At 37.2% G+C, this 12,119-nt stretch overlaps 1 protein-coding gene across 2 annotated transcripts in view; it reads left to right on the forward strand.

The window, feature by feature from the left end:
- Positions 1-12,119, forward strand: part of DHX9 (DEAH (Asp-Glu-Ala-His) box helicase 9) — a 37,261-nt gene that overhangs the window by 4,413 nt on the left and 20,729 nt on the right. Inside the window, exons 3-10 of one of the 2 annotated variants that reach the window (XM_004688549.2) lie at positions 5,281-5,395; positions 6,322-6,434; positions 6,908-7,056; positions 8,365-8,501; positions 9,292-9,338; positions 11,177-11,313; positions 11,651-11,740; positions 11,829-11,990. In XM_004688549.2, coding sequence (XP_004688606.1) covers positions 9,308-9,338; positions 11,177-11,313; positions 11,651-11,740; positions 11,829-11,990 — 420 coding nt within the window. In that variant the 5' untranslated portion in view covers positions 5,281-5,395; positions 6,322-6,434; positions 6,908-7,056; positions 8,365-8,501; positions 9,292-9,307. The remainder of the gene's footprint in view (positions 1-5,280; positions 5,396-6,321; positions 6,435-6,907; positions 7,057-8,364; positions 8,502-9,291; positions 9,339-11,176; positions 11,314-11,650; positions 11,741-11,828; positions 11,991-12,119) is intronic. The other variant, XM_012729195.1, reaches the window with a different exon arrangement.

A 12,119-nucleotide genomic window follows, 5' to 3' on the forward strand; every position in this document is an offset into this window, starting at 1 on the left:
AAAACATGAAAATGTCATAAAATTCAAAAAAGAATTGAGAATATTATAAAAGATTGATGTTATTGCTTAAATACATCCCTTAGGTGACCTTAAAAGATTACATAAAACCTTTAGGAGTGTACCCATACAGTTGTAACAATTCATTAGCACAAAATATTTTGTACTGAGACTTACTTATAAATGTAAAAATACATATTTTTTTCCTTAACTGCTCTGACCCAGAAGCCAAGGAACTTGGCTAAATTATACCGCTAGGTAATTATGTGATTTTTGATTACATTGGCCTGCCCAAAGAAGGAATTAGACATAATCTTGAAGATTCTTTCTGGGCATAAAAAGGGTCTTACAAATAAAGTTTCAATTTTTTTAAATCATTGGTAATTGTTGCACATCTTAAGACCTTTCTGTCTTTCATCCAGTTCCACTGTTCCTTTGTAGTATGTCCATTGGCGGCAACTTTACATTGAGTAAAGAATTCTGGAGTGCCAGTTTTCTTTTCTACCGTCAGTTGTAATGTTTCATTGTCATCTTCCATTGTTTTCTGAGAGCAGTCAACTGTAATTTCTCCTTATACACACTTGCACTGTGGGTTTTTGTTTGTTTGTTTGTTTTTCCACTTACTTGTTTTCTCTATCTCTGGTTTCCCAGCAGTTTGACTTGGTGTAACTAAATAGGGCTTTTGCACTTACCCTGTTTAGAGTTTCCTGAGATTCCTGAATTCATATATTTATGTCTTTCACCAAATTGGGGAGATGTAGATGTTCTCATTTTTCTTCTCCTTTTGGAATCTTAGGTTAACATATATGCTAAACCTTTATCACAGAGGTCCCTCAGACTTTTCCTTCTTTCCCAACTTTTGATTCTTCAGATCGTATTTCTCTCAAGTCACATTTCTAATCATCTTACTTCCTACAAGCATATATTCGTAATTTGAATGTGAATTTCCTTTATAAGCAGTTACAATAACTGCTTTAAAAACTAATTGTAACACTGTCATCTGAGGTTGGGCTCTTGATTATATTTTCTCTTTAGATTGGATCACCTTCCCCTCTTTTTCAGTGGGATTATATCTTGAACATTATGTGTGTTGCAGAGATTTTTTAATAATGTTATTCCTCCAGAACATATTGCTTTTATTGGGTTTTCAAGCAGTTAAATTTGGTTTTCTTAGTGAGCAGATTGAGGGATATTCTTAGATCTCTCCCCACCCCACTTGCATACTCTTGAGTTCTAGCTGCCTCATAAAGACAAGCATACTTAGTGTGTAAGATCACTAGAATTTTAAAAGAATTAGTGTACATAACATAGAGAGAGGAGAGACAGGGTAACAGTTTTCCAGTGAAACACCCAAAGTTGCCCATCCCCTTGTGAAAAAATACCAAGCCAAACAGAATTGGCCCTTATGAGAACTGGAAAGCTTGCCACAGGTCAAGGCTCTTCTGGCAGGGAACCATAGGAAAGAGGCAGAAGGGGCCAGGCAAGTCTGGTAGGAAAGGAGCAAAATCAGATTACAAATGCAGATAAAGGCTGCCATTGTCAGCTACCCCACAGATTTCTCACACACGTCTCTTCCAGGTGTCTCCTTCCATGTTCCCCAAGCCCTTGGTGCACATCCCTGACCGAGAAGCAAGTATGACTTCTTCATGTCTTTGTTCCACATTTTTCTTCCAAGTCTTTTCTCTTACTAGTTCTGCATTTCTTTATAATTTCCCCTCTCAACTCAGCTCAACCCTCCTTGGGTGGGGTAGAGAACCTGGAGCCTTCCTTTCTATGGAGGTTATACTGTTTACCATTTGACTCAAATTACAAACATTATCTTTTAAGGAACTGCTGAGATCTCACTTCAGTTTTCTGGCTTGCAATCTGTCTAAATATATGTAACTCCGAGTCCCTCCCTAATGGCACAAGGGCACAAGGGATTAAAGTGCAGTACTCTGAAGCTATCAGCAGCCACTGCAGCCCAAGTTCGATCCCAGCCAGGGAGGTGACCCACATGGCACAGCAGACCTCTCCTGTCTTGCCTGCTGCTCCCCTCAGCAGTGTATTTCAGTAGATCTGCCTGTTCTGCTCCCCACTCTGTCTTTGGTGAGTCCTCTCACCCACACCTCTGGCCTGTATTCCAGTTTTTCTATGCATAAATAAATAAATCTTTCTAAAAATTATGTAATTCAAAAATTTTGAATAATTAGAATTCATCACAGAATTTGTGGTTGCTTTTTTCCTTTCTAGGATTCCAGAAGGATGAGGCTTTCTCTTGGAGTTTTAAATGCTTCAGGTGATCTTCCTTCAGTTTAAAAGTCTTAATCAGCCATCCTTGTTCCTTCCTCATTTCAAGTTTCTTCCTGAATTTCTCAACTTAATTGTGGGGATTTTGTACTTTTCCCCCTAGACCATGTATTGTTATCTACAGGAGTTTCCTCTAATAGCAGTGTACTTGACTACACCAGAAGGGATACACTTTTGTCTTATTAGATAGCCGTTGCCTTACGAGCATTGTAACCTACTCTGATTTTTCCTGTTAAATGCTGTGTGCACTCCTATTTTTTTCTTCCCCCTTAACTTCCTCTCTTCCAGCTGCTCTGACTTTGCAGGTTTTCAAGTATGCCAGCACATGTCTGCCTCAAAACTTTTGAACTTAATTTTTTCTTTCCGTTTTTTTTTTTTTTTAGTACAGATAGATGTGAATAGTCTGCCATTAAAAATATATTTTTGTTATTAATAGTCTGTGCTAGTAGAGCTCTTTAAAAGGGGCTCCTGCCTCAAAGGCTATTTGCTTATAATGTGAGTTTGCAAGTTATTACCATTTTCTCTCGCTGTTGGAATTGTATTGTGCATTGCCACTTAGTAGCGTTTACAGTGAAATCATTTGAAAAATGTTGGGTTCAGAGAGTAAGGTCCTTGGGTTCCCTTTGGGAAAAGTTACACCAGAGCGGCATCAGTGAGTTTCCCAGATGAGTTTCTCCATGACACAGAGGCATTAGTTATATCCAGAAGAGCAGGTTTATTACCAAAGTGAGAGAATAATAATAAAAGACACTTGGATAGACACAAGCGGGCAGAAAGAGCTACCTGAAATGCACGGGGTTATTAGAAAGAGAGGCCCGCATAGGCAGGAACCTGGGGAGGAGGGCTGCCTCTGCCGTTTTGCAAAAGGTCAGTGAGGAGAACCACTGGCATGGCCACAGGTCCCAGGCAGACCCGACTGCTGCCCTGTGTGAGTACTGAGATTGCACTGATACAGTCTTCTCTTTGGGAAGGGCTCACTGGAGTGCTTTGTTTGCTGTTGATTTTGTGTGACTGTAGTAGAATTTGAAAGGGACTAGAGATTCTACAATGGCCTTTAATCTCCATATCTTCACCTCCGGTCTGTGCCCTGTGACACTAACTGCAGTTTGACTGGGTCTGTACCTTGGGCCTAAGGATTTTTAGTTCTGTAGCTGGTGTAACAATTATGTTGATCACTTCTCCCCTCACCTCTAGCTCCCAGCATTGTTTGAACCAGTTTTCTGATTTTGTGGCCCATCCTTCCAACTTTTCTACTCTTGTACTTCATTAGTACCATTTAACAGAAAAGGTAAAGGTAACCCCATGGCATGCATTGCTAGCCTCTATGACTGCTCCTTAATTTTGTTTTTCATCTTCTCTTGATGGGGACTAAGATTAGACAGTTTGGGAAGGAGGCATCATTAAAACAGAAACTGGCACCATGAGACCAGACCAGGAGCAGCATGCAAGACAGGAGAGGTCTGCTGCACCATTTAGGTCAACTCCTGGCTGTCGTAGTGGTATCATTGAACACTTAACCCCTCGGCCCTCAGGAAGGCCCTAGAAACTTAAGTTTGACTACAGAAACAAATTATTTGCAACTTATATAACAGTGTGAATAGCACTAAAGTGTTAAACTCTTAAAATCAATTAGAACAGGCCCTCCCTGGTGGCGCAGCAGGTTAAAGCACAGCACTGAGCAGCTGAAGCCACTTCCACATGAGTTCGATTCCTGCCTGCCCCTGAGGTGACCACATAATGTGGCAGACCTCTCCTGACTCGCACGCTGCTCCCCTCAGCAGTGTACTTCGTCGATCTGCCTGTTCTACTGCCTACTCTGTCTCTGGTGAAGCCTCTTGCCGTCCCTGAGCCTCTGGCCTGTACCCCACTTCTGTATGCACAAATGAAAAAAATCTTTTTAAAAAAAAATCAATTAGAACAATTTCCAGATAGAGTAATGGACAGAGAACGTGTGAATTACAATTATGTTACAAAATGCAAAGTAGATGTATAACTGTTTCCCTAATTGTGTGTAGGAGTTGCATACAGTATGGTACTTTACCAAATGTTTGTGCCTTTTAACCCAGGAATTTCACATTCATGAATTTTTTCTGAAAGTCATAAACCAAAGTAGAAAGGGGTTATGGAAATGTTTTATAATTAAGCATTATAAGAATAGCTGTAATTAATTAAACATTAATTAAGAAAAGCTGTAATAAAAATGTCCATCAGTATAACATTGTCTTATGATAGAACTTCCTTACTATGAACTAGTCAACCATTAAAAGTTCATGTAGATTAGTGTTTAAAGAAATAGATTACAGAAAATATTTCGAATTTGTCTTAGTACTTGACATTGTTTCTCTCTAGAAATTTCTTATGCCAAATACTGTGTGGTTAGCTTCTTACTATCTTGTAAATGTCACTTTAATGCACTAAGTGGAGTTTTCCCTCTTTGCTTTAGTTTGGTAATGATCTCTCTTTGCTTTAGTTTAGTAATGAGTTCCTGCCTTTCTTCTCTGCTTAATTGTTCTTTATAGCATTATTATTGTTGTTATTATTATCTAATTGTATAAGAATATAGAATAAGAATATAAGTCATAGCACTGTAAGTATGGAATATACATGATTTCTTCATTGTTTTATCCTGAGTATCCAGAATAATCCAGTTAAGAATAACACTCTTAACTGATACTTCTTGAATGTTGAATATGTTTATAAAGATTATAAATGGAGTAAGTGAAAATTTTACAGCATAAATTCTATTTTTTATGGGAAAATTAAAGTTTCTATACATATTTTATATGTAATATATATAATCTCCAGGTGGAGAATTTTTACTGCTCTTATTTTCTGCCTCAAGTGAGAGCTTAATAGTTGTAGAATTACTGAAAACAAAGATGCCATTATTATGGAAAAGACATGTGATACATGGGTCTTCTTTTAAGTGTGAAAGACTTTACCAGTCCCCTGAAGGCATAATTACTGACTTTGTCCTGACTTTTCTGCTTGTAGGTAGCACCCCCTCCACCCCCACTTACTGAACCTTCTGAAAGCACAGCAAATACTGGTGGTGGTTTACCAACAACCATGGGCGGACCACTTCCTCCGCATCTGGCTCTGAAGGCAGGTAAGGGAGTTGAATGTGTACATGTGACTGAGGATAAGTATATTCAGTCTTTCTTGATCATCATCTCTTACCTGAATAGTAAGTAGAATTGCAGTAAACACTTAAATTGAGAAACACCCTAAGGCCTTCATAAATTGGCAAATAGCACTAATCATTTAATTTCTCTTATAAGCAGTAGTATAGCCTAACTCCTCACTGTCATTCGCTTTTGCTAATTTTTGATACCTACAAGATTTGCACAGGCTAAAACATTTGGTTAAAGAGTCTTATTGTTGGTTAAATATATTATCAAATTGTTTACTTCATGGATCCAAGCCACTGCTGAACTCTTTTTATTACCAAGCTTTTATTGATGTGTTCACTAAGGTAGATTAACTAAGATATTGTTCACATTACTTAAATCTTAGATTTAGTGTCTGAAATGAAAACTGTAGTTTCCATTTCATTAGAATGTTGTAGGTTTTTCAAAAAGCTTGCAGTAAACTTAAGAGTTAATAGTATTAATTTTAGTTATAAGATTTGTTACTTGCTTACACCTTTTTAGCTTATATCCATCATCCCTAGCAGTTAACTTTTTTCAGGGACAGTCATGTTTAGCAAAGAAACTTTTCTTTTAGTCAGTTCTTGCACATATAGCAACTTGAAAAGTAAAATTGCATTGGTAATGAATGTGTGCTGGATTGATAATTAGTTATCATTATGAGTGAAGTAGCTTCTGCCTGTGTACCAACCTTAGAATTAGCAATTTAAACCTATGTAAACACTTTCAACTAAATAATTGGTATTTTAGCCCCTTTCCAAATAAATTCAATTTTGGATTTCTAATTATGGAGTATCAAATCTAAATTAGAAATTACCTTTCAAATATTTATGATTTTCCAACATTTTGATTCATCAACAGAACAATCATTTTCTTTCTTTAATAGAAAATAATTCTGGAGCTGGAGCTTCTGGCTATGGCGTTTCTGGACCTATCTGGGATCGAGGAGCCAACTTGAAGGATTACTACTCAAGAAAGGAAGAACAGGAAGTACAAGCAGTAAGGCTACTACCCTGTGTTACATCTCTGGCAATGTGATTTAGGACTTAGTTCACATGAAGGTTTAAGATACTTACAAATTGGTAATTTGGTGAGTCTTAAGTGCATGAGAATACTTATTTTCATGACTGACGCTCTAACTCTAAGCTACCCGCTAAATCTAGTCACTAGAATCACCCATGAAATAAGGCAGTACTTTTCCTGGTGGTAATAAAAGGTCTCATCTGCTTTATAGGAAATAGTTACTTCAGGGAGAACTAACTTCATAAGAACTTAAGAGTAAAAATGTCTTGATATCAGAATGCTTTTTTCTATTTAATCTATGTAAAGTGCTAATACTAGCACAAAAATTTCTTAAAGCTTTCTTAGGAATAGCTTAAATATATTCGCTAATAGGGCCCTCCCTGGTATTCTTATCAATTTCTATACCTTAAATATGTACAGTGTAGCTAATTTTAATATTGTTTCAATAGACTCTGGAGTCAGAAGAAGTGGATTTAAATGCTGGACTTCATGGAAATTGGACTTTAGAAAATGCCAAGGCTCGACTGAATCAGTTTTTCCAAAAAGAAAAGATCCAGGGAGAATATAAGTACACCCAAGTGGGTCCTGATCACAACAGGTTTGCTTATTTCACTCTCTTGTTTATAGAGTAAGTTGGGGTGGTTTTGTATATTCATTGTTCTGTTTTTGTCTTATTTTGTTTATGGGCTAACAGAAAATTGTGAAATAAAGGTAAAATGGCCTTTCACAAGGAAAGTTGTCATTGATTTATAATGTGTGGTTTATTGTAGTTTCATTTCCTGAGAGTGATGTTGGCTGTATAGGAAGTTCGCCCAAATTTCATTTGTGTTGCTAGACTTTCAAGATCTCCTTTGAATGTGAGAGACAGGAGTCAAAGCCAGAGAGTGGGGGGGTTGTCCACTCTGAATCCATAATTGATTTCAAGTCCAAGCAGAGGTGGGGAATGTATTTACTGTGCTATTGGAGAGGCAGTCATAATTATTTCTGTAGTAGGTCAAGTTAGACTGTTTACCTTAGAGTACCAGAGGTAGATGGCATGGCAGCTAGATCCAAACTTACCTTTAGCTTTGAAAGTGCCAGCTCTTAGGAGTCCTGAGTCTTTGTATGTGAGTTAAATTAGCCTAATTTTACTTTGTTAAATTTATGAAACTGACTGTAAAGTAAGGTGGTTGTAATAGTGACAGTATGTTTCTCAGCCTGCTTGCTATTCTTTCCAAGAGCGTTCCAGGGTGTAGTGATTATTACTCCCAGGAAGGCTCATATGGATTAGACTCTTCTGGGGGACATTATATTTTTGTTGAAAGGGAGGGAAGGTTATAGTATGATTTGATTTGCTGTCCTTATATAAAATAAATCACTCAAAAAATACAGTAAAATATTTTCCTTGAAAATCAAAATGTTCTCTTTGGATTCATCTAGTAACCCTAACATAATTACTAAAATGAAACTTTTTGCAGTCAAAGTGGTGTTCAGAGCATGGTTCCCCTGCTTCCCAATATTTTGTTCAATCCTGAATTCTCCAATGCTGAATCCTGATGTTATTTTTAAAACCTCAGGTTGTAAAGGAAAAATACATTTATTAATTTTTTCTCTTAATATTTTGGTTTTCTGAACTAATTGGGCTTAGTAGCACTTGGTGACTTTTGAAAGTTAGACAACTCTAAATATGCCTGACTCTTGTTCTTGTAAACATTTCTTGATAATCAATATATTATACACAAAAATTGAGGAATTCAGGATGTGATAAGTTGGGGGAGCTAGGACAGCATGTCTTTTATTAAAGGCATAACAGACAGCAACACCAGAGGTCTGTGTTCATACACACATGTGCTGCTGCTTAGGCTGAACTAAGCAATCACATGGGAAATGATTGTAAACTGATTTCTGGTGTTGCTGTTCCCCCTAGGTGGAGGAGAATGAGATTGAGTGCTGACTTTAAGCCTGGCTGAGAAACATACTGGCATCGGTGTCATTAATGAAAGGGTGGATGTTGTTCCCCTGAAAGCCAGTGGCCTTTGACCACTGAAGCCGCTGTGCCTGAAGGTCAGTTCACAAGAGTTATAGGAAGGAGTTTAGTATTTATTTTTTCCTTAAGCCTCACCTTTATTCACATCACAAAGTACAGATTAGAATGTACCTGAGCAGTGGAGGTATCAAAATAATTTTCAAAGGGCAGTTTTTCCCTTTTTAAACACTAAGTTTATTCTGTAAAAACTGCTAGCAGTTTTATCTATTAATGCTCAAAATATTTTGTATCCCAGGACCTGGTTATAAGTAAGCTAAATTTTTTATTATTAAGGGCTGCTTCCAACCACAGGCAAATGCCAGAGACCTCTGGATAGACGCAGTGTTTGTATGTCCATGTGTATGTGTGTGTGTGCTAGCTGAGTTGACCCAAGTGAAATCATTTGTGGGTGGCCAGTGCAAAGGAACCTTAAGATAATCACAACTGTAATTTAAAGAGTTGGGGCCTATTTTATATCTTTGCCCCAAGTTAGGTGGAATATTCTTCTTTATTGAATGTATTTTAGTGATTCAGACTTGAACTTTTGGACTAGAAGTAAGTAAGTGTAGAATCTAAAACCCAGCCAATTTCTTACATGAACAGTTTGTACATCAGCTTTGAATATAGCTGAGTTGTGTCATGTGTATTATTTGAGGTTTACATAATTTATTTCTTCTAGGGTTGAACAGAGATAAATGTAATGATCTTTTGCTGTGCTGTGCCTAAGCAGTTGGAAAGTCTGCCTGATTGGGAGTTCTAGATTTAGTAATTCCTAGTAGTGAATTTCTAATAATGAAATTTTAACCTGATTTGCATATGTTGTTACAGGAGCTTTATTGCAGAAATGACCATTTATATCAAGCAGCTTGGCAGAAGTAAGTGTTACTGCTTCCCTGGTAACTGAGTCTTATATAGTGGAGTAAAATTTACACTGAGGTCTTAAGCTACAAACATGTAGCCTTAGTTAATGGGAATAGTATGTGATAAGTCTCAGCCAGGCTTAAAGTCTTAATATTTTAGAATATTAGTTATATGTAAATTGAAGGCCCACTTTGCTTGTGGAAAAAAAGATCATTCTAATGTAATAAATCAAAGGATAACATATAATAGGCTACTGAGGAGTTTACCAGTGTCAGAGAACTTTAAAATATTTTTTATCTTTCTACATAAAAGCTGTAGGTGATACGTAGATATTTAGAAAGGAATAAATCAGGTGTTAGGATTAGATGCTCATAGGTGGATGGGTAACATTTATGAGTCTTGGAATCAAGAAGAAATAGTGAGCTGGGGGGCACTCCCTTGTGGTGCAGCAGGCTAAAGCATAGAACTGTGAAGTTAAGCCAAGTTGTGGCGGATCCCCACCCCAGAGGTGATCCACAATACGCAGCAGACCTCTCCTGCTCGCCCACTGCTCCCCTCAGCAATGTACATTGTCACTCTGCCTGTTCTGCTCCCTGCTCTGTCTCTGGTGAATCCTTTCACTGCCCCTGCACCTCTGGCTATATCCCATTTCTGTATGCATAAATAAATCTTTTTTTAAAAAGTGGGGGGAAGCTTTTAAAAAGAAAAAGTGAACATTTAAGGAATAGTTTAGGGTTGTTTTTCTTAAAGGAAATGAAAACACAGAGGTATAATGCCTGGGCTCCTTAATTTTACATAATTTAAGTAGGTGGTATATTATTCTTGAAAAATAAGGAAAGAGTTTCTTAATAGAATCAAATAAATGACTTTTAAATGAGTTATTAGGAGAAAATATTTTTTAGTGGATTGAATGTTAAGGGGAGAGGATAAATGCTACACATAACTTACCTGAGATCATCGTTTTGAGCATCAGATTAAGCTGACTACTTATTCTGTGCCCTTTCCTTTTTTTAATGTCATCTCTCCTAAAGCTAAAGGAAGCTTTTTGTAGCATTTTCTTTAAGGAAATATGCTAGCTTCAATTTAATGGTAGGACTCCTAAACTGTAACCTCAAGCCAAATACAGCCTGCTTCTGATTTCACAAAATTTTTTGGTATATAACTGTTCATTTACCACAGGAAATAGCAAACGTGGGTAAAGGGCCCAATATACCCATTACATATTATTTTGGTCTGTCTTTTATAGTTTTTTTTTTTTAAAAGATTTATTTATTTATGCATATAGAACTGGGATGAGGCAGCAGTGCAGGGGGTTGGTGAGAGGATTCACCAGAAACAGAGTGGGGAGCAGAACAGGTGATTTTACTGAAATACACTGCTAAGAGGAGCAGCAGGCATTACAGAATAGGTCTACTGTGCCATTTGGGTCAGCTTCTTGGCAGGGGATTAAGCTCGTACTGCAGTGGTTGATAGCTTCTTAGTGCTGTGCTTTAAAACCCATCTCGCCACCAGGGAGGCCCTATTTTTACAATTCTTTACAAACATAAAAACCATGCTCTTTGATTTTTCTTCCCCTGCTTTAATGCCAATGATGATAATTAAAGTTATTTCCTTTTTAAACGATTTGTATATGTCTTAGTATCAGCCTACAATTAAGATGGTTGGCATTTAGTTGATAACTTGTGAAATTGCCTTCTTTTGGTTAGTTATTAAGAGTGAGAAAGCATGTAGAACCCATGGCATGGTCAGTATTTTAGGGTGACTTTTGTCCCAAGTCCCTAGTTGTTTATTAGATGTTTCTTTACTCATATGTTTAATAAATCTTTCTGATAATCCACACATTAAATTGTAGGAATTTTTGCACGTGAACATGGATCAAACAAAAAATTGGCAGCACAGTCCTGTGCCCTGTCACTTGTCAGACAGCTCTACCATCTTGGAGTGATTGAAGCTTACTCTGGACTTACAAAGAAGAAAGAAGGAGAGACAGTGAGTCTTCAGAATTCATAATTTAGAGGGATCTTACAGGATTCAATTTAGTTTTGACTTAGTTTTAATTTAAGTTTAATTTATATTTCTAGGAATCTTACCTCAGGAAGTGGAAATAGCCCTACTAGTCAGTCACTGTGTCTGGTGTGATGGCTGTTTTGATGGTGGGCAATGAATAAGTCATTGTGGAAGTAATTCTTTCATGAGAGAACTGGCTTGTTACTGCCTTTGCGAATATTGTAGACTTGGCGTTGCCACCATAATCTTAGCCCTGATACAGTAGATTTGAAAAGTGTTCATATGCTACTTGTTTTTCATGGTCATCCTTTCGTTATAGGTGGAGCCTTACAAAGTTAACCTCTCTCAAGATTTAGAGCATCAGCTGCAAAACACCATTCAGGAGCTAAATCTTGAAATCGTAGCCCCAGTAAGCATACAACTATTTAATTTGCCTTTGTATTGAAATTTTCTATTCAGACAAGCAACTGGTATGCTTTTTTTATTTTTAAAAATAGCCTGATGACCCTTCTATACCTGCTGTACTCAACCTTGGCAAATTGGCTCATTTTGAGCCATCTCAACGACAAAACCAAATGGGTGTGGTTCCTTGGTCACCTCCGCAATCCAATTGGAATCCTTGGACTAGTAGCAACATTGATGAGGGGCCCCTGGCTTATGTGAGTACAACATTGTTTTCAGTCAGAATCCTGTTTTACTTTTAAATATATTGGATTAGGAACTACATAAAAAGTGCAGTCACTTTGAAGCTGAGCTTTATGTGCTTTTGTTTGACTAGTTTTCATTTT

Source organism: Condylura cristata, unplaced genomic scaffold (genome assembly GCF_000260355.1).
Source record: "Condylura cristata isolate star-nosed mole 26May11 unplaced genomic scaffold, ConCri1.0 scaffold00024, whole genome shotgun sequence".
NCBI lineage: Eukaryota > Metazoa > Chordata > Mammalia > Eulipotyphla > Talpidae > Condylura > Condylura cristata.